General features: G+C 51.7%; 1 protein-coding gene across 11 annotated transcripts in view; it reads left to right on the forward strand.

Annotated features, from left to right (window-relative positions):
* Positions 1-22,316, forward strand: part of PHLDB1 (pleckstrin homology like domain family B member 1) — a 105,860-nt gene extending 83,544 nt beyond the window's left edge. For 5 of the 11 annotated variants that reach the window (XM_050922074.1, XM_050922077.1, XM_050922076.1 and 2 more), the window contains 11 exons: positions 2,995-3,138; positions 4,948-5,064; positions 5,376-5,478; positions 9,068-9,362; positions 11,124-11,214; positions 11,446-11,592; positions 11,949-12,168; positions 12,459-12,544; positions 13,578-13,607; positions 18,466-18,504; positions 20,807-22,316. In XM_050922074.1, coding sequence (XP_050778031.1) covers positions 2,995-3,138; positions 4,948-5,064; positions 5,376-5,478; positions 9,068-9,362; positions 11,124-11,214; positions 11,446-11,592; positions 11,949-12,168; positions 12,459-12,544; positions 13,578-13,607; positions 18,466-18,504; positions 20,807-20,947 — 1,413 coding nt within the window. In that variant the 3' untranslated portion in view covers positions 20,948-22,316. The remainder of the gene's footprint in view (positions 1-2,994; positions 3,139-4,947; positions 5,065-5,375; positions 5,479-9,067; positions 9,363-11,123; positions 11,215-11,445; positions 11,593-11,948; positions 12,169-12,458; positions 12,545-13,577; positions 13,608-18,465; positions 18,505-20,806) is intronic. The other 6 variants (XM_050922078.1, XM_050922081.1, XM_050922075.1 and 3 more) reach the window with 3 other exon arrangements.
* Positions 22,317-22,346: the final 30 nt, after the last annotated feature.

Here is a 22,346-nt window from a genome sequence, read left to right on the forward strand (position 1 = left end):
TGGCTTGATGCAGCCCCCTGGCCTGCAGCTGAACAGGCAGTGAATTCATGCTGACTAGTGAGAGAGGCTGAAATGGTCATTTCTAGTGACTAGGCATCTCTCTACTCTTATGCTGTAAAATAGAGTGCTTTAGACTCACAGATAGCACTGGGGGGCTAAGTTCCCTCTAAGCTGCATGGCTGCATAGAAGGTATCAAGGGACATGCAGACAGGAAGAGGCACCTCTCCCCTGGCCCCAAACTGTTGTGGCGAGAGAGGGCTGGGGGGAGTCCTCTCTCTCCGCCGCAGCCCCGAGGCAGCCAGCACCCCAAACCCCTCTGCCCCAACCCTGAGCCCCCTCCAGCACCCTAAGCCTCTCATCCCCGGGCCCACCCCAGAGCTTGCACCCCCAGCCAGAGCCTGCACCCCCCCCACACACAACCACCTTCTGGCCCTGAGCCCCTTCCTGCACCCCAAACCCTTCATCCCCAGCCCCACCCCAGCCAGACCCCTCACCCCTTCACATCCCAACCCCCTGCACCAGGCCTGATCCCCCTCCCGCACCCTGAACCCGTTGGCCCCTCACCACACATCACCTCCATATTGGTGCACATATCAAAGTTCATTCTGCACATGGACGTAAAAAATTAGAGGGAACATTGCTGGGGGGTGGGGTGAATGAGTTAATTCTTTAGTCCTCTGAAGCTGGCTACCTGGGGCAAGGTCCCTCCCTGTTCTCAGTGGAATTCCCCTAAGCAAAATTTGGCTGCTGGGGTCTGCAAGTGAGATATGTGGGATCAGCTTTAGGTTGAATTAGATCTTTGTTACAACGCTGCCATTCGGCTTGGCATAGACAGTCTCAGCTGGATGGCTGGAGTAGCTTTGGGGCTGCAGGTCAGGCACCAGCATAGCTGTGGAGCAAGGGGGAACCCGACACTGAGGTAACTAAGGATGGAGGTGACTTGGCAGAGCAGCATGGGGAACCTTACACACTGCCAGCCTGGCCTCTCTCTGGATCAAGTGAGTTCTTACCAGTCCCAGGAGCAATAATAGTTCCTCCTCAAATTATAAAGTAAAGCGAATCCCCCAGCAGAGCTTATGCAAGTGCCACTTACGGTGTGCTGCGAGACCTTCGGGCAAGCGGGTGACAGCTGGGCTCAATGCAAATAGCAGCTGTTCCTGATGCTGCTCTGTGGAGCTGAGACAAAAGCCTCTGCAGCTTGTCAGGAAGTTAAACTCTCCTATTGTAATAACCTCTCCTGGGATGGGCTTTGGGCTGCTGAGGTCCTTACCTGCTCACTTCTCTACCTGTCTGGCTCTCATTGCTCTAGTCCTGTTTCCGCTTTTCACTCTGCTGCTTCTCTCTGCCCCAGTACGTGACTGTTGACCAGCTCTCAGGGATTCTGGGCAATGTCAGAGCTGACCTAGGGCAGGACCCTCCTGCTTCCCCATTGGGCCATCACACTTCAGGCTTCACCCCTCAAGTTGCTTCGTCTGCAGGCTGCCTTCCTTCTCCTGCGCCACCTCTCTCCTCTTCCTTCATCTCTGCTGAGGTTTGTGTCCATTGCATTTCCTTCTTGCCACCCCTCGGGCTTCAGCACCCCATACTGTGTGCCTGGGATGGGTCCCAGAGAAAGGCAGCCAGGCAATAGGGATCCTTCCTGGCCTGGGATGGAGTCTGAATCCTAGCAGGTAGGCATGCCCAGCACAGACACCGCTAGCATCATCAGCATGTTAGCTTGCCTGGGCAACCTTGGCAAATGCTGAATCATCCGTGGAGACAGATCCCTCGCAGTGCAGAACATGCACATGGGTCAGAGGAAGAGCTGGTCCAGCTACACAGTCCCTCCTCAGTGCCACCACACCAGCCCCTCTTGCCAGCTCTAAAGCCTCAGGACTGATTTAATGTTGAGCTCTCGTTTGGCTGTGATGAGGGAGCAGCATGGCTCACCCCTGGGGCAAGGTGCTCTTTGTGTGGGTGGATGGTGTCCAGCCACAGAAGGGAAGGCAGATGTGGGGCTCTGGGGCCTCTGACCCACAAGCAAGCATCCCACACTGCCGTGTCAGTCCGCAGGGTGAGGGAGACAGGCTCTCAGGATCCTTCTCTCACTGCAAAGCAGAATTGTGTGCTGCTCCCCTGTCCTGCCCAGTGCCCTCATCACAGCACTCAGCTGGAGGAGGAGGTAGGACTGGCAGCAAAGGGGAGCAGACCCAGCAGAAGGATTGATAAGTGGTGAGAGTTCATGGCCTAGGACTGTGTTTATGCCAGGGATGTCTGACATCTTCCTGTGTGTGCAGGGTCCCTTGTGAGCCCTACAGCATACCGTGGGTGGAGGGGGAAGGAATGACACCTTTTTGAGCCCCAAGCCATGGGTATCTACGCAGAACAATCTGTCCCAACACTCCTGGATTCAAGGGGGGTTTGAGAACACATTGTCTCCATCCCAGCCAGCCCAACCTCTACCCTGCTTACACTGTTGCCCTGCTTTGCTACAGCTCCAGGGTTAGCAGGAGTAGCTGTCTGCGCAGCTCCCATTGCAAGTGTTGGCACCTGTGCATCCCCTCCCTGCCTGTGTCCCCCGCTGCCTTTCATTCATCTCAGCCCCTCTGTGAGGACTCACAAGGCTCCCACGGGGCTTTCCTGCCACATCTAGCTGGTTTCGTTGTAAGCCATGCACACTGGGGTTGAGTGGCTTTCCAGTGCTCATGTTAGTGTCTGCTGCTCTCGCTCTTTGATAATGGGGTTGGGGGTGGAAGTTCCTGGAGCTGTTGTCAGCACAGTGCTGGGGTTTGGCTGCAGATGAAGAGTCCCATGTTTTAATTCACAGAAGAAGGGGACAGAGCCAGTTGGGGCCCTTGGTGGGCTGTAGGGAGCACTGGGTTCTGTTTCCCTCTCCTCACATCTAGGTCCTTGGTGTGAGCATGCAGGGATGGTGCAGGGTTTCTCTGTTTCTCATTCTCTCACTGTTTCATCCTCCATTCCTCCCCTCCTGTCTCTCACACCCTCTCTCTTAGATGGAGAAGCAGCTTCAGGTGGTCCCAGTACAGCTTTCTGCCCTGGATTACAAGGCTGGCTTCGAGGCCTCCCCCCCTGCCTCTCCTCACTCCCCCCCTCCTCCTCTTCCTGCTAAAGCTCACTCTTCTCGAAAGCTGTTCCAGGTAATTGCCCGATCTGCTTCCCATCTCTGGGCCCTGCAGGGGTGGACAGTTATGACCTTTTGGGTCATCACAGGGTGCAGGGTTGGGATCACAGAGGTGCCTGGGGAGGGGGCTGTTGGCAGCAAGGCTAGCTGCAGCTGGACTCAGCCAGTTAGATTAGTGAGACTGATCACCTAATAAGGGAGTTTCCGAGCTAGAGATGTTCTGAGTCCCCTCCCAAAACCTGCTGGGATGGAGGGAAGACACAGGTAGTATGACCCAGATTCCCAGCTAGTGTCAATTGACTTAGCTCCCATGAATCAGTGGAGCCAATTTGCACCCACAGTGGATTTGACCCAGAAGTTGGTTGTTGCTTTGATTTCCCATTGCCTGGCTGGGTCTGTTACTCTCTCAGTGTTGCAATTGACAATTTTGGGGGAGAATTATCAGCTGAATTATTTATCATTATTTATGCCATGTCATGCTGGCACATGGTGCTTAACAGACACATTAAAGAGACACTCCCTGCCCTGTCTTGTGTAATTTAGGGCTCATCTCCACAGAACACAGAATCAAAGTAATGAAATGATTTGTAGTTCACTTTTAGCTACTCCACTGCAAGTCTGTGAGCCCCAGTGCCAATTGAGAATGAATTAAATGGATTATTTATCAGTGTAAGACTCATCACAATAGCTGCTCATGCAGATTTTCCCTTGGGGAACTGATGGTTCAGGCTACAGCCCCTTTAGTTAATTGGGTTCCAGACCAGCCCTTGATCTCAGCTGAGGAACAATAACCTGTTGAATGACATTAATGAGTGTGGAGAGAAGTACCCGCAGTAAAAGGCCCCCTCAGTATACCACAAGTCCCAGGCACCAGACCCCAGGAAGTGAAAGCTAACCCTCCCAAGCTTCTTTAGTGCCTGGGGCTCTGCAAAGGAACCAGAGGAGCAGCACTGGGAAAGTCTTGATCTGTACCTGTGCAATTCCATCTTTGTGGCGGTTGTACTCGGATTTGTAGAGAGGTGACTGAACACAACCTTATGGCCTCTATGCTCACTCTCAGTGAGTCCAGCTCACAGGAGCTCAGCTGATGAGTCCAAAAGTTGCTTTTGCTCCAGGTTGGGACACTTGTCTCCTCACCAGGGGTAAAGGCTCTGCTATTGGAATAGAGTGTAAGGCAACCTAGAGGCCAGTTTGCTCTCACTTGGCTGTCTCAGCCTTTGAAAGCAGGTGTGAGTCATAGACACTGCAGCTTGAATGAAACACAATCTCACTGTGACAGGGTTTCTCCTCACTTTGACAGTGGGAGTTGGTTTTCAGAAGGGCAGGTGTTTGCTCAGAGAGGGCACGTTCCTGGGCCCTGGGTATTTTGTACCCTGTGCAGCAGCTGGCCAGCATGAGGCACATTCAAACAAGATGGAGCAAAGCCATCAGGGAATATCTTGTAGGGAAGGAGCCTGTGCTGAGGGACTGGGGCTGAAGGAGGGACGTAACAGAGATTAGCGTTAACTCTACTGCTGTTAGCAAGCTGGGCCCTCAGGCAGCTGCTGTCTGCACATGTCTTATATGTTGAAAAGATGCAGATCTTTCAGGTAGATCCAGGCTGCCATCAGATCAGAATCTCATTTCATCCTCCTGTTGCTATTCGGGCTCCTTTCCCCTCTCTTTGCCTCTTTCAGGGCTGAAGTGGTTCAAATGCCATGAATCTCTGTTACGGGTACTGATGGCTCTGGTAACCATCAATTCTTCCTAAGCCTCAGCCAGTCCACAGGGTCCTGTGCTGTGCCTTTCATCTGCCCTTTTTAGTCATGTCTGTGTTTGTGTCCAGGTCTATCGTGCTAAGATGGACAGTGACACCAGCAGCACCCTCCCACGCACAAAGAGCGGGTCTGCATCATCCCCGCAGCTCAGCGTGGCCATGCTGGGACGCAGCTCTTCCCCAAAGGTATGTGCTCAGGGGGCTGCAGTACCAGCATCGGCACTCATTCCCCAAAGGCGGGGCTTGTTCCAATCCACTGACTTTGGGGGTCCTGGGCTTTGAGGCTGCAGGAAGATAGTTGGGAGAGACAGCCTGGAACCCTGACTTGATGCCCTTTCGCAGCAGTACAGCAGGTGGATCTGTTAATATCTCCATCAGCCAGCCTGTTTATAACTAAGGTCCTTTACTGCAGTTTGAGCCCATAAGCCAGGGACTGGGGATTGCACGGGGGCACAACCCACGGGGGCTTCTTCATCCTTGTCTTTTCACATCCCTAGGGTCCCCTGCACCCACAGAATGGCACAGGTAGCCTGCCACGGAACCTGGCAGCCACACTGCAGGACATCGAGACCAAACGCCAGCTGGCCCTGCAGCAGAAGGGTAAGTACCTGCTCCAAGGGCATCCCACAGGGGTTGGGATTCAACCTGCCCAGGGAATGAGAGAGGAGGTGCTCCTACTGGGATGCTCCTAACTGTGCTGAGTAGTTTGTGGGAGCTGGGGTTGCTCTGCCCCTCCCAGGATGGTACTGCCCTTGCTTGTGCCCTGTGTCCTGCACCACTATCTCTGCTCATTGTGTGTTTCTGCTGGCCGCGGTTCACTAGACATCCCACCTGGGGAACTCCGAGGGCCTTTCTCATGCAGGAGGAGGAGGAGAAGAAGAAACACCCACTTTCTGAGCTGGCAACAGAAGAGCCTCTTTGCCTGAAGCTTTTACTACTCTGCCCTCCTGAACGATGCAGGCCCAGACCATGATCCAGTCTGGCTGTGTGTCAAACCCAGGAGGCTCTGGTGGCACTCACAATCGAGAGGAGGAGGGAGAGGGAGGGTTCCCACTGATCTCCCTGTGGAGGGAGAGTTGGCTTAAGAGAAATTGTCTCTTTGTGAGAATGGTCCTGGATCTCTCGCTCCCAGCAAGTACCCAGCCCAGGCTGGGGGAATCCAAATCCACTGGGGAAAGATGCCCAAGCTTCTGCAACTCAGGCTGAGCTGAGCCTATGGTTTCCCCTCATGTACTGCACCTGCTTCCCAGGTGCTGGGGGATCAGTTTGTCAGGGGAGGAGGGGGATGAGAACACCTGGGGGCCACAGTTGAAACAGAATCATCTAGGTTGCTATAAGCCCCTCTCACTCCAAGGGGTGTGTCAGGCTGCTGCCTATGCCACTGGCTTTGGAGTCTGGAGCAGTAGCTGGGTCCATCTTCAGAAAGCTGGGTCCAGCTGGGATTTGAACCCATTTCCCAGGAGTCAAGATATCTTAGCTGATGCTTGGCCCCTGCAGCCATAAACATGCCCAGCATGAGATGGTCTCTACTAATGGGGAAGAGAAAATGAAGGAGTAAGGCTCCACATCAGGCCTTTTGACAATCTGATGACTTTAATATGAGTGGTCAAGTCAGCTGGAGTAGACCACAAGGATCATGGGAAGGGGGAGAGGTCAGGACTCTCACGGATGGGTGGAGGGATGTCATCACTGAGTTGTCACATGCTGCTTTGCTGCACGAGCAGCATTGGCCTGTCTAGCCCTAAGCGCTCAGCTCAGCTGGCAATTCCCAGGCTCTGTCCATGCTGCGCCCTGGTCATGCTCCAGCATGGCTGTTGCTAGCAGTTGCTGTGACCCATGTGCACAAGGCTGTCTTGCCGGAGAGCCCAGCTAGGCCTTTAGCAGTTTGACAGGATTCTCAGAGAAAGAACTCCCATCAGTGGTAGACCCAGCCATGTTGGGCATCCTGCTGCTAGCCCAGCAGTGCTCCCAACAGATTTCATCTTGTGACTCGGTTGTGATCCCTCTGATCCTTGAGATCTGTTCATTGGCAAGACAATAGCATGGTCCTGCAACACAATGAAATGTGGCAGGTCCCATCTGCCAACAGTAACTGTGCCAGGCTGCCACTTCCTGCAGCATGGCTAATATAACAGTGTAGATGAGACTAAAACCTCAGCTAACCCTGTGCAAAGGCACCCTTCCCAGCAGCAGCCACGGGGAACAGGCAATGCCCAGAGCCATTGCGCAGGTGAGGAAGAAGCCAGGAGCCTGCCAGATTTGGTTTGGCTCTGACACGGATACTGTGGCTTTCATGGTCTCTTGCTTTTCCCCTCTGTCCCCTCACCCCTGGCTCCATACGGTGCATCTCCAGCTATTGCATTCCCAGGAGAGCCCTTGCAGCCAGGCAGTGTGTCAGGTAGAGACTTGGAAAGGCTAGGACTCCTGAATTGGCCCCTTAGGCAGCAGCATGGCTGTGTGGTTCAGGAAGACACCTGATGCCATCTGCCAATGGTGGGGAGGAGGCACAGACCCAACCCCAAGGTGTCAGTGTGTCTGTGAGTCCATCTGCTTGCAGCGCCAGATAAACTGGCCAGATGCTTCCAGGACATCTTCCCGCAAGAGCATCCCCAGCTGCATCCTTAAGAGGGTATCTCCAGCTTGCACTTGGGAACCTGCTTATTTTCCCCTGGCATTAGGGGTTGGTGCTGACTGAGGCAGGTGGCTTGTTGTTGACCAGCCCAGGTTTCCCCTGCATCAGAGAGCACAGCCTGGAGGGAAGCCCTTAGCAATTTTCTCCCCCATAGGCCATGTCAGCCAACACCTTTCCTACTTTGGTCAAATGAGCTCTGCAGTACCCTGTCTGCCTCCTCTTCCTCCACAGCAGCAGCTCCAGTGACAGCAGCTGTTTGCGCCTTTCACTGCCTGTGCCTGCCACGCAAAGCGCCAAAAGCTGGAGCGCCTTCAGGAACCTGCTGCCTGGTCCTTCTCCCTGCATGCCCCTCTCTCCCTGCTGCACCTCCCAAAGCCCCACTGAGCATGCAAGCGGTTGTATGGATTTGGCAAATCTGGTATCAGGCTGCCTGGTCTATGAATGCTTTGCCCAGCCCTCCCAGACTGATGCATGCACCCTCCCCTTGCTGCCTCTGCTGAGTGTCTGAGGCCAGGGGAAGGTAGAGGCCCAGCTGGGATGGTCCATGCAAGCTGGGAACCTTGAAGACTGGATCTGGCTATGTGCATTTTTGGCAGGAGGGAGGAGTGGGGTAACATCTAAATGGGTCCAGAAAAGATGAGGAGCCCCTTTAGGAGACACACTGGGAGCTTCCAGTGCATCCACCAAGTGATCCAAGACCACAGTATGGGAGTGGGATGTGCCATCGGTGGCCCGTGGTCAGACCTGCCTTATTCCTGTCTTGCCACCAGCTCCCAGATGGGAAATAGAGCTTGGTAGTCGCCATGCAACAGGGCTGCTGCAGCTGCACAGTGGTGGCAGTGTCTCCAACTCCTCAGGGTGAGCGACTTTTCTGTGGCTGCTGCATGGTCGCAATGTGCATCCTGCCCAGAGACCAGGCTTATCCCTGGCTCCTCACATGCACAGTAGGGAGTTCCTTTTGCCTTCAGATTCTGTCACTGTTGCAGTTCAAATCCACATTTATCCCACTTACTCTACATTCCCACAGTGCTGCATGGGGCTGCCGCAGGAAGGGGGCTATAAAGGGGTTTGAGTCATGGGTCAGGGAGTTCTCTGAAGACTGAGTGTGGTGCTTCCCCTTCAGCTGAACAGGTAGACATGAGGAGATGGGGGCATATTTGCACTGGGAAACCAATGGGCACGCACGGTGCTTAGCAGGGTGCATATTCTCACACTTGGATGGATGTCATAGGAGATTCTCTGCTCACCGTCATTAATGCTCTGATAGGTGTGGACGTAGACATGGACACTTAGACAGATGGCCACATGCTTGTATTTCCAATCACGTGCAATGCGGACTTAGTCCATGACAGCTGGCTGCACTGGGCAGTTCAGACTCGTGCCTTCCTGGCCAGAGATGGCAGAAGTCCTGTGTGAGCCATGAGCCCCAGGCAGTCACGGTGCTGGGCACAAAGTGAAGGCTGCCTGCCAGTGCCCAGGCCATAGCTACAATAGCCAGTCAGGCCCCCTTCTTACCCCTGGTGATCTGCCCTCTGTTCTTCTTCCCTTGGGGTACAGGGCAGCAGGTGATTGAGGAGCAGAAGCGGCGCCTGGCGGAGCTGAAGCAGAAAGCAGCTGCTGAGGCGCAGTCCCAGTGGGAAGCCCTGCACGGGCAGCCTCACTATCCCCCTTCTTCCTACCCTCCGCTCATGCATCACTCCATTCTCCATCATCATCCTCCCCCTGGCATCGGGCACCGGGCCGAGGACATGGACCACGCCTATGACACACTCAGCCTGGAGAGCTCAGACAGCATGGAAACCAGTATCTCCACTGGTGGCAACTCAGCCTGCTCGCCTGATAACATGTCCAGGTAATCCGGGCGCCTGCACTCTGGGCAGCCTGCGGAGGGGAGGGATGCACACGGGCTGGTCCCTGTCCTGACAACAGGCGATGTGAAGAGAAACTGCCCTGTTCAGGAGAGACGTCAGCACGTTCCAGATGCCTGGCCTGGCTTAAGGGGGCAGCCGGCTGGCTTGGGACTGAAAGCCTTTCACCACAGGGCTGCCAGGTTGGTAATGAGCAAAGCGTGTCCAGTGGCCTCTACATGAGGTGAACTGGGTGGGGCTCAATGAACCTAAGGTCTCTGATGGGCATTTACTCTGGGCAGCTAGCACCTACCACAGCTCACACTTCTGTGGAAACACTGTTTTTAGCAAAATTGCTAGATGAGAGCTAGTACAGGCGCATCTACTCGAGCTGAGAATCACCCCCACACACACACACACACATGCAGCTCAAGTGTAAACATATCCTAAGTGCTGGGGCAGGAGCCTGGTCAGTCAGGGCAGGGGGAGGGAGGGCTAGTTAATAAGTGCAGGGGCCTACAGAGTTTCACTGGGTTGACAGATAAGCCATTTGTAAGCATTTCTGACAACTTCATTGCAGCCACCTTCCATCATCCATCCCACACACACACCCCAGCCCCACTCCCCTGCTCTGAGACTCCCCAAACTCATCTCAGAATCAGTGGGCAATAACTTCCCCCCCTCCCCGTGCTGATTGTTGGGGGGCTGGATGAGCGTGGTGAAGCTTGAGGCTGGCTCCCCTTGCTCTGCCCAACATGAGAGCCTGACTCACGGGGAAGCTACTGTGCTGGGCTGTGCACAGCAGCCATGCAAACTGGGAATTTCCTGGCTTGCGTATGCTCTTCGGGAAGGAATCCAGAGCTCAGGCATCAGTAAAATCATGAATTCTGTCTGGGGGTCCATCCTGGCTCTGTGGCTGCTCTGCAGCAGGGTGTTGGCAGAAAAACAAGCCCATAGAGCTTGTTCATGTTAATTCTGTCAGTGTCTGTGATGATTGATTGGTGGTGTGAGGTGATCCTGCGGCAGACTCAGTATTTAGAGGCAGCTCTAGATGTATGAGAGGCATTGGGTTGGGGCAGAGGAGGCGATGTGGCCCTGTTTGATTCCCCCAAGTCACCCTCTACAATGAATCCCTGACTGCAAACAGACCCCAATAAAACCCATGGTTGGCACCATGGCTTGGACCCACAGTGTTCGGTACCCCAGATCCATGCCCCTCCCTCTCGAGCAAAAGGATAATTTCCATTAGCTGTTCCAGGGCCTATATATTCTCTGGATTAGTGTAAGCCCTTTGGAGCAGGAGTTGTCTTCCTTCAGGCACCACCATAACACACTCATGCAGATCTCCCTGGATGTCAGGTGGCTGTCTCCCTGAGTGGGGGATGTGTTCCCAAAATGTGTTTATGCGCCCCTACTGTGGCTGAGACAGAGATGGGGGTGCAGTGTCCAAGTGCAGAAGGACTCGTGATAGCTCAGGACAAAAACGTACACCTCATCCACAGAGTAGATGCCACTGCCAGTTAATCTCTGAGAGCCTTTTCTGTGAAAAATCATCCCCTCACTGAGGTCTGGCTCACTAGCCTTGGTTCTGAGCTCTGGGAGTTTGCTTGGCCCTGCTGCCTAACTAGTGCCCAGGGGTGAGTGAGCGTGGGATTCCTAACTGCCATCCTTTCCTGTAAGGAGACACTCTCCACCTGTGTGGAGCAGCCAGGCTTCTGACCCAAGCGAGGATTGCAGGCTGTTATGGTATCAGCTGTGTCTTGCAGTGCCAGTGGAGTGGAAGCAGTGAAGATTGAGGAGATGGAGAAGATGCTGAAAGAGGCCCATGCAGAGAAATCTCGCCTGATGGAGTCACGGGTGAGTGGGGACTGTATGCCAATGCTAGGGAGCTACACTCAGAGCATTCTCACCCTCTTGTTTATGGGGACACGGAAGCCTTCAGGGAGAGGGGATCCAGTCTCCAGGGCTGCCAGCGATCCACTGTCACACCCACAAGTCCTGCATCATGAGTAATGCCTCTGGCAGCTAGTGCTGGGCATGCAATAGGCAGGGCAGAGAGGGGATCTTGCCATGTCCTTTACTTGGCAGGAGCGGGAGATGGAGCTGCGGCGACAGGCCCTGGAGGACGAGCGCAGGCGGCGGGAGCAGCTGGAGCGGAGGCTGCAGGATGAGACGGCTCATCGGCAGAAGCTGATTGAAAAGGAGGTCAAGATGCGAGAAAAGCACTTCTCCCAGGTGAGGGGAGGGATGTGGAGCAGGGGATGAGTGGGCTGTCCTTTTTTCATCTGTCTCTGGTGTTAAGGAGGCTGCATGGTGCCATTTCAGCCATAGACCAAGCATTCACATGCATGGAAGGTGCTACCTGTCATGCAGTTCTCTTGGGTCTGATGTTGGAGCATCTGGTGCTGAGGGGTAGGGACAAGGTCAGGGCCTCTTGTCCCCTTTTGAGACGAGGGTGACACAGCTGGTGGCAGCATCTTGGATGCTAGGAGTGCCATGGGGCCTAAGTGCTCAACTCTCCCACTTCCTTTACTCTCAAGGGCGGCGACTGCCATTGGGGTGGCACTGACCAGGCTGCGTTGCTTCTCCAGGCTCGGCCCCTGACCAGATATCTCCCCATCCGCAAGGAGGATTTCGACTTGAAGACACATATAGAGTCCTCAGGCCACAATGTGGACACCTGCTATCATGTCATCCTGACGGAGAAGATGTGCAAGGGCTATTTGGTCAAGATGGGCGGCAAGATTAAATCCTGGAAGAAGCGTTGGTTTGTCTTCGACCGTATGAAACGCACAGTCTCCTACTATGTTGGTAAGAGCACCCCACTGCTGCCCGACTGCCCCCCAATCTCTGCAAATACCCCACCCCACCCAACCGCCACCAGTGGTGTATTTGACCCTTTAACCCTCAGAAGGTCTCATCACATTCATATCACTGACAGGGTCTCTCAGGACTCTCTCTCCTGCTGTGGCTGGCTCTAGCTAACCCATGTGGTGTCTGGCTCAGTTCCAGCTGGGAGCCAGCCTCCACCCTCTTGTCTTGCTGCCTCCTTCTCTGTGAAGCCTGGTGCTTACAGTGCCTTGCGTTTCTCTCTCATGCAGATAAACATGAGACGAAGCTCAAGGGAGTGATCTATTTCCAAGCCATAGAGGAGGTTTATTATGACCATCTCCGCAGTGCTGCTAAGGTGAGGCCTGGCCCTGCCCCTGGTGTGGGCTGGGGAAGGGGATGGGCTGACTGGTTAATGCTGTCTGAGGGCAGGGGGGGTTCTCTAAAGTGCAATGGTGCAAGCACTGCCTTGCAGCACTGGGGCGCAAGAATCGACATTCTGGGGCAGCAGGGCTCCATGATGAAGCCCATTTGCATCACAATGCCCACCCCAGTGATAAGTCACAGGAGTGTGATGTGTCGTGGGCCCCTGGGAGCCACAGATGTCCCACAAACCCCCGACTCACCCCATTGTAACCAGCAGGGCCCAGGCCCTTGGCACCAGAAGATGTGCCGCTCTGGGCCAACAGGACAGTTGCAGAGCCTGTGCTACGAGCCTCTCCCCCACCCCCAGGGATGGGTGGGGTGGGTTAATGCCAAAGCTTCCTGGAGTCCAAATCAGGTTGCGGCCAGTGGCCCAGAGGCCAGAAATGGACTTAGTGCTGCCCACTGTCCAGGTCACTGCTGCTCTCTCCACCCAGAGGTGGGTGAGTCTGCCAGAGGTTCAGTTGGCATGGGGTCTGGACATGGCTGGGAAGGGGTGTTATCTCCCAGCACATGGAGGCCTGTGCTAGGGCAGCTTGCCCAGCACCATGCGCTGAATCCTCTAGTTTAGTCTGAGCCATCTCCCTCATATCTGCAGGGGGAACTCTAGCAAGCACCCCTGTCTGTCTGCTGAGAGAGACCAATCTAGCATGTGGGGGGGTGGGGGCAGTTAAATGTCTGACAGACAGTATGATGCTAGCACTTGGGCTGCTAGGATGTCCCTGGACGTTGCAGAGTCTTGGCCCTCCAGGAGTGAGTGGGCAACAGGCCGAACTACTTCTAGGACCTCGTTTCCTGCAGCTTTCCCCAGAGCAATAATACGGACTGGAGACCTCTGCACGCACAGGCCTGTCGTTACAAATCCTACTGCATAGACAGCTGGGCAAGCGTAAAAGTATCTGAATCCAGGGCAGGCTGAGCTCTTTGTCTATTTCTCTCTCTTTTCCCCCCTCCTCCTTCCTATCCAGAAAGGATTTTTCAACCTCAGCCTAGCAAATGTATGTATCCCGCCCTCGGGCTCTGCTGTGCCAAGCACTAACCCTGCTTTCATAACGGAGTCCCTTTAACCCTTTACTGCCAGGAGTGCTCTAGTGCTAGTGTTGGTACTAACAGCAGAACCCTCAGGCTGCTAGTCCTGGGCCCAAGGGCCAAACTCAGTGTGTTTTTAATACCTGACTTTCACACAAAGGGAGAAATTTCTCACTTTAAAACCAAGGTTGTGAAAGCTGCTAGTGGCAGGGTGGTGAAGCAGGGCTGCACTGTGCCCTTCGTTAAGCCCACACATTATAGTTTTGTTGGCTGGCTTTAAAATTAGTAACAAGTGTGGGAAAATAGCGACCAGTGTACACCTCTGAATTCCTGCAGCCTTCATATGGCACCAAAGGAGAAATTTCAGCTGGAGTCTGCTATGGGGAAATGAGGAAAATGGATCTAGAAGTATCTGGGAGCACATGTCACAGGGGGGCAGTAGCAACAGCCAGCATAATTCTATCTGAAGATAATGCAGCCTGCTGCAAGCACAGGACTGTGGAACCACCAGTGACCCCTTGAATGTGAAGAAGCTGCCACCGCTGTTGGGTTGAAGGGAAGGCAGTCTGACTCCAGGAGCAGGCATGTAACTAGGCCCTGAGCCTCCTGAAAAATCTTGTTGGCCTTTGCCAGAGTTGGAGCATCCCATATGCTGCAACAGGGGAACATCTCTTTACTTTGCACTGAGCTGTAATTCCAGGCTGGCATCGTGTGGGGAACTCTTTTCAGCACTGTCTTCCCTGGGGCTGCCTATGGCTGCGGTGGGAGTGTCTGGCTGACTTTGACAGCTTTCTGCATGAAATGAATGACTTTTCAGACCCTTAGTATAGTGGAGCAGGGTTCAGATGCTCAAGGCTGGGGTCACAGAAGAATCAAATCCAAGCCTGAGGGAAAACCATCAGGACTTTGGCCCTTGCATTGCTGTGAAACACTCAGACTCTGAAATCCCACAGGGCTGGCTCCAGGTCTTCATTCTTCTGAGGCCACTGCATTGAGTTCCATGCAGGTCACTCCATGGGGATGTGCCTTGGATGAGATCTTGAAGCCCAAGGGCCATTCCATTCTGCCATCTACAAACAGCACACCTACAGTTTCTGATCTCAGCCTCATTGCAGAGAGCAAGGGAAGTCGGCAGGGATGAGCACAGAAGACAGCAAAGCCATGTCTGAGGAGAGCATGGTGGCAAGGAACTGCTATGGCAACAACCCAGAGGAAAATGGATGTCCCTGCTTCTCTTTGGGAAGCCTGAACAGCATTTCCCTAGCTGGAGAAGACAAGACTGGGGAAGTGGCGATAAGAACTGGCTGGTGGAAGGAGGTTGGGGCTCTCACCTAGAGCCCAAGGAAGAAAGTCAAACAAACAGAGGGAGACAGAGTTTGAACCCAGGAGTTCACTATAGCCTGCCTAGGCTTGGGGCTTACCAGAATGAGCTGTGCTTCAGGTCTCTGTACTGCCTTCAGGGCTGCCTATGCAGATTCCTGGTGACTAATCAAGCCAACTGTTCGAACACTATGGAAGTGTCAGTGCAAATGCTTGGCGAGGTACGTTCATCCCTGAGAAGCTGATGAGTCTCTGGCAGGGATCTGCCTTGGGTGAACTCACTGAACAGAGCTCACGGGGTGAGACGAGTCCTGCAGGCCCACAGGTTCAGCCTAAGGAAGGGGTGAAACTGTGTGGCTTACCCTAGCAGGAGACTGAGTCTGACACACTGAAGGGGTTCCTCCTAGAGTGCATTCCAAAGGTGAGGCCTAGCATGGATCTGATACCCCTTTATCCAGTGGTTACGGTGCTCATCTGTTAAGGGGGGTGGACCCTGCTTCAATATCCCCCTCTGCCTGGTTAGGAGAAGGGATATGAAGGAAGATCTTGACTGCCCAGGTGAGTACTCCAAGCTATGGGCCACAGGAATGTGGGAGACCTCCCTCATGCTTGCCTCTTGAAGCTGTTCTACTTGGCTTAACTATTCTTTGGGACAGACTCCCTCTATAGTCTGGTGGTTAACCTCTGTGCCTGGTGTGTAGGAGCTGCTGGTTCAAGTCCTTCACTGGTCTGTGGAGAAGCAGTTTGAAGAGAGCTCTCCACTAGCCCAGATGTGGGCTCTGGTCACTGGTGTATGTAGTGCTCATGGGCTTCCTGATTCTTGAAGTTGTTCCACTTGATTTAACTATTCTTCTGGACAGGACAAAAGCCAGAGTCACTCTTCAGTCCAGTGGTTAGGGTACTAGCTTGGGTTGTTGGAGAGTCTGGTTCAAATGTTCAGCAGGAGTTTGCTCAGGGATTTCCTGCCTCCTCAGCAATTGCCCTTTGGGGTAGAACATCCATGTCTGAACCCCCTCCCTTTCTCAGGAGGCCACTGTCACTTTGGGACAGGGAGGGGATTTAAACAGGGCTTGCCTACCTCTGACTCTCCTGAAAGGTGGGAGACCCCAATTCACACCCCTCAGCAGAGAAGGGGAGTGACCTCTGTCACAGCCTGGGTGGCTAGTCTCTGGGGACAAAAGAGTGATTTGGGTCTTTTGTATGGCCACCATTACTCATTAATTAAACCAGCAAGAGCTGCTCTATATAGTCCACTGTCAATTTACAAGGGCCTGCACCTCAGGCACCAGACCTCCTCCACTGAGACCGATCACTCACATCCTAGAGAAGTGCTCTAACCCTCCTACCATCAAGAGCCACGGAGGCAGACTTTGGCCCATTTATTATGTAGTTAAAGTGGACCACCATCAATAGAAAAGACTGAGAGAACCCTATGTCAGAATACCTCCCAGGCTGGCACTTAAGCCCTTCACTTGAGAGGTAAGGGAGCCTGCTTCAAATCCCATCTCAACCAGCACAAAAGGGATTTGAACCAGCAATTCACCCCCCTGCTGGGGGAAGTACCCCAAACCACTGGAGTACAGCAGGATTCAATGTAGGTTCTAGCCCAATTACTGTTGAGTAGAGTTGTCAATTAATTGTAGTTAACTCGTGATTAACTCAAAAAAATTGTGATTAAAAAGATTGCCATTAATTACACTTAAAACAATAGAATTTAAATTTATTAAATATTTTTGGATGTTTCTGCATTTTCAGTATTGATTTCAATTACAACACAGAATACAAAGTGCACAGTGCTCACTTTATATTTATTTTTTATTACAAATATGTACTGTAAAAATATTTTTAAAAATTGTATTTTTCAATTCACTTCATACAAATACTGTAGTGCAATCTCTTTATTGTGAAAGTGTAATTTACAAATGCAAATTTTTTTTGGTTACATAAGTGCACTCAAAAACAAAACAGTGTAAAACTTTAGAGCCTACAAGTCTACTCAGTCCTGCTTCTTATTTATCCAATCGCTAAGACAAACAAGTTCGTTTACATTGACAGGAGATAGTGCTGCCTGTTTCTTATATACAATGTCACCTGAAAGTGAGAACAGGCATTCATTTGAATGGCACTTTTGTAGCCGTTGCTGCAAGGTATTTACATACTAGATGGGCTAAACATTCGTACACCCGTTCATGCTTCGGCCACCATTCCAGAGGACATGCTTCTATGCTGATGATGCTCGTTAAAAAAAAAATGCATTTATTAAATTTGTGACTGTACTCCTTGGGGGGAGAATTGTATGTTTCCTGCTCTGTTTTACCTGCATTCTGCATATATTTTATAGCAGTCTCGCTCAGCATATGTTCAATTTAAGAACACATCTACAGCAGATTTGATAAAACACAAAAAGGTACCGACATGAGATTTCTAAAAACAGCTACAGCACTCAACCCAGGATTAAGTGCCATCCAAAATCTGAAAGGGACAAGGTGTGGACTATGCTTTTAGAAGTCTGAAAAGAGCAATGCTCTGATGCAGAAACTACAGAACCCAAACCACCAAAAAAGAAAATCAACCTTCTGCTAGTGGCACCTGACTCAGAGGATGAAAATGAACTACCTCAGTCCGCACTACTTTGGATTGTTATCAGGCAGAACCCATCATTAGCATGGAAACATGTCCTCTGGAATGGTGGTTGAAGCATGAAGGGACATACGAATCTTTGCTGCATCTGGCACGTAAATCTCTCACAACACCAGCTACAACAGTGTCATACAAATGCCTGTTCTCACTTTCAGGTGACATTGTAAACAGGCAGCATTATCTCCTGCAAATTGTAACTAAGCTTGTTTGTCTGAGTGATTGGCTGACCAAGAAGTAGGACTGAGTGGACTTGTAGGCTCTAAAGTTTTACATTGTTTTATTTTTAATGCAGGTGTTTTGTTTTGTTATTTTTACATAAATTCTATATTTGTAAGTTCAGCTTTCATGATAGAGATTGCACTACATTTCTTAGGAGAACTGAAAAATACAATGTTTTTGTTTTTTACAGTGTAAATACTTGTAATCAAAAATAAAGTGAGCACTGTACACTGTGTTGTAATTAAAATTAATATACTTGAAAATGTACTAAGCATCCAAAAATATTTTTAAAAAGTTAAACAATAGAATACCATTTATTTTAATCGCTTGACAGCCCTACTGTTGAGTTATTTAATGAAGATGGACCAGCTTCAATAGGGAAGAAAGAGTAAGGGGCCCTCCTTCCTCTATTGGAATACCACTCAGTCCTGCACTTAAGCCATTCACTTAAGAGGTAGAAGGTTCAAATGCTAACACTTTTGCCTACCAGAATGCTTTCCCTGCCCTAACAGAGCCAACTGATTTGCTGAATGCTTCCTAGGGTGCATAATTAACATGGGGAGAGAGTTTCAGTCTCTGCAACAGATGCTCCAATGGGAGCAAGGTTACAGAACTGTTCTAATTGCATTTGTCTTTATTTTCTTCTAGCAACTAGCAGATATTCTCCCCATTCTCTTCCACAGAGAGGTTTGTCTCAGTGCACTTGTCTCTGCCTCTCATTCTTTTCTTTTGTGGGGTGGTGTGACCTCGCCTGACCAGTTGAGTCCCCAGCCTAGTTGTAGCAGTTTGCATGCTCGCTTGTTTTTAACTGGCAATGCAGACTCTTGGTCAATCCATCAGTCTCTGACCTCCCTGCACAAAAGGTAGTTTCACCAGGAATACACTCTGCAATGGGCTCTTTCTATATTGCACTTGTTTCTGGATCAGGAGCCTAAGGCTCCTTCCCTCTGCCTCCGAGCCTCACCCTCTCTCTGCAATGGAGTTGGGGGGGTACCATTACAAGATTGACTAGGGGTGGACTGTGTTGGTCATGCACACCATACGCTCAGAGTGCTTTTGGGCCTGCTCCTAGGATAGTTAGAGGAAGTTTTCCCTGCAACTTTGATAAGAGTAGCATCAGGTACTGTGAAAAAAAAAATTGTGACTAGGATGAACGAGCATCCCTTGCATTTGCCATTGAGGTTTCATGCAGGGGAGATCCAAGTGCTAGTTGGAACCACAAGCACTTAGAGGGCTGGGCTGAGCAAGATGGGGAGAGAATTTTAGGGGGCTGGACTCTGGGTTGCAGAAATGCAAAGTGCCACCTATCTATCTCCTACTGACTCCAGGGCAGCTGAGGCCCCCAGCAGGGTTCAAGACTATGGTTCCCTAAGGTCCACCTCTGCACCCACTCAGCTTCTCAAGTATCTTTTCCAAATGGCAGCAGCTTGGGTGGATTGGATTTCCCTTCAGCAGTAGTGTGCTGAGGAAGCAGCCTCAGGATATCTGGGGCATGCGTGCATCGAACAAGGAGTTTGAGTGATCAGAATCTGCACGGCCTGTGGTCTCCCCAAACAAGTATTAGCGTTGACTCTAAGCTGCCTCTGCAACAGACTGAGAGCTGTGAATGTAACATCCCCATTAAATTGTTGGGGTAGCTCCAGGCCTTAGATCAATGAGTACAGCTGTTTCTACCATTCAGCTGCCAATTCCAGTCAGTACCACCTGTAAACTCTGCCCCTCTCCAGCATGACTCAGAGAATGCCCTGGGCATTTGTATCCTATGCCAGTGGCCTAATGTTGGCCACAGATATGCCAGTGGACAGATGCCAGACTTGCAGCTCCCTTCTGCCCTTGGTAAGGGTCATGTGTCAAGGTCTGAGCCTCTTTTATACTGCCACTCTCTGTGCTCAGGAATGTGCTGTGTGATTGGTCTGATTCTAGGAGCACAACCCTGCCTTACTTACCGGATTTGTAGGAAGAATGTATTATCAACTGGGAAGTCAAGGCACAGAGATGATCTGACTTGGCTATGGCCATGTTTGCACCGGGGACAGCCCCCCAGGCTCCTGACTCCGTTCAGTAGGTTGCAGTGGCTCTCAGACGGGCTGGTTGTTTAATGCAGAGTGGAGCCTTTAATCCTGTGTAAGCTCCATCCTCCACAACCTGTTGTCCTCAGTGCTGTTCTAGTCTGACAACACAGGTAGATTGGAATGATAAGTCAATATAGTAGCTTCAGCTTTTGGGTTTCTCTCCATGTGCTGGGAGATCTCTGCCCTTTGCAGCCATTCCTCCTCCAGGGCTGTGTCTGCAGATCTCAGGTGCCTGGAGAGCCATCATCTCAGGACATCCTATTACTTCATCTTCCCCTTCTCCATTCATTCAAGCTGCTGCCTCATTCTTCAGGCCAAATCCTACTTCCATCAGGCAAAGCTTTTATTGATGTCAGTGTGACTAGGATTTGTCTTTACAGGTAGAAGCTCACTCAGTGTCATGTCATATAGGCAGATGAACCTCAGGCAGGTTGCCCCCTCTCTCTAGGATTGGTGGAGTTGGGCAACATGACAGGCAGGTGTACAGGCTTGAGCCTCTGACCTAGCCTTGTTCAGGCAGTAGTCAGCTTGGTTGTTGCTTTCTGCTGTTATGCAAAAAGTCCCCAGCACTGTTCCATGATGGTGATGCTTTGTCTGGTCCTGCACTGGTAGCACAGCAGCTTTCTGTGCCTCACAGGGCAGTGGCACAAAGATAAAGGACCAATGTGCCTTCCTGCACCTGTACTGCCTCCCTAGGGCCCATTTACCAAAGGAGCTGCAAATGCTCACCATGGTGCTGAATCTCAGCACTGCTTCCCCTCCCTGTCTGCTGGAGCACTAGCTGTAGTTGGAAAAGTCCTCAGCAGGCCTTAGGCTGCTGTTGGTGTGGGGGGAAATCGGTTCTATCACTGGGGGAAGAGCTGGCTCCCTAGTTACTGCAGGAACAAGCTCCCCATGTTTTTCTCTCACCTCTGCAGAGTCCCAACCCAGCTCTTACCTTCTGCGTCAAGACCCACGACCGCCTCTATTACATGGTGGCACCATCAGCTGAGGCCATGAGGATCTGGATGGATGTCATTGTGACTGGAGCAGAGGGCTACACCCAGTTCATGAATTGATGGGGACCAGGAGTGCTTTCGGTGGTGCTGTTCCAGACCTGCCTTCTCCTCTTCTCCCACTGACAGTGCCAAGATGAACTGGAGGCCCCACCACCACCTGGATACAGCAGACAGCCATTTCCATCCCCATCACCTGGGGTGTTTAGCCTGCAGCAAGAAGATCTTGACTACAGAGGCGCTGCCTCCCATGCAGATGTTGCCTGTGTCATGCCCTTTAGGCCCTGGTTGGTTAAACCTGCCTGCTGACTAGAGGGGCCTGGCCCCAGGTGCAGCACTCTTGCCTTTTTCCCAAGAGAGCTTTGGGTTGTTATTTGAATAAATGTGGGAGAGTTGGGTTTTTTCAGTGGGAGGGAGGAGGGGAATGTTACAAAAATAGGAAAAATCAGCCCTGTAAAGCTATGGTTTTTTGTTACAAAATCCTTATTTTTTCATATTGTAGCCATTCCTTGTGGAATCGCTGTAGCGTTTTCCCTGCCGCCTGCACCAAATGCCTTGCGCTTTCTCTTAAATGCAGTGTGGGTGATAAGAGCGAAGGCATGTGCCTAGCTAGTGCCCAGGCATGGTGTAATCACTCTCAGATGGAACAGAGAGGTGTGCAGAAAGGCTGGCACAGAGGCCTAGCCAAGAGGGTTTTTTTAATATATGTAATAGTACAGAACAGACTTTTTTATTCTTCAGTGGAAACATATCAATAGGCTGAAAGGTACAAAACCGAAGAGCTGCCAAAGACCATCCCACGGGTTCCAGTGCAAACTAGGCCTGAAGCTGTTGGATTAAGGAACTAAGCTATCTAAATGCTGCCACTTTTTTAAATGGGAGATTGTTGGGCATCACTATGACAACTGCATCACAGACACATCTAGTACATCCTACCAGCACCTGTGACCAGACCCCAGTTTGCTCCACTGTCTACTTGACTTGTTTCCTTTTCTTGTGCCATGCTCAACAGTGCCAAGGCTGCTGCAGGTGCCAGGATGTGCACCATCACCGTCCTGCCAGATTTACTGCAGTGAGGGGTCTATCCATGCTAGACATCTCTCTGCTTTCCTGTGCCTTGACCACCTCAGAGTCTGGGCATCAGCACAGGCCAGGTGCCTGGTTGGAAGGTTCTCATGGGTTACGGTGTTGCGTAAAGCTACAAGTAACTGTGCCAGGTGTGCAAATGCTGTGGGATGAGGGGGAATATTTATATCTGCCAGGCTTGTGATCTCTCTCATGCACTAGGCACCGAGGTACAGTCTAATGAAACCAGTGGCTTGTTCTTCTGACGCTAAGTATCAGAGGGGTAGCCGTGTTAGTCTGGATCTGTAAAAGCAGCAAAGAATCCTGTGGCACCTTATAGACTAACAGATGTTTTGGAGCATGAGCTTTCGTGGGTTCCTCAGATGCATCTGAGGTG

Source organism: Gopherus flavomarginatus, chromosome 13 (assembly GCF_025201925.1).
Source record: "Gopherus flavomarginatus isolate rGopFla2 chromosome 13, rGopFla2.mat.asm, whole genome shotgun sequence".
Classification (NCBI taxonomy): Eukaryota; Metazoa; Chordata; order Testudines; family Testudinidae; genus Gopherus; species Gopherus flavomarginatus.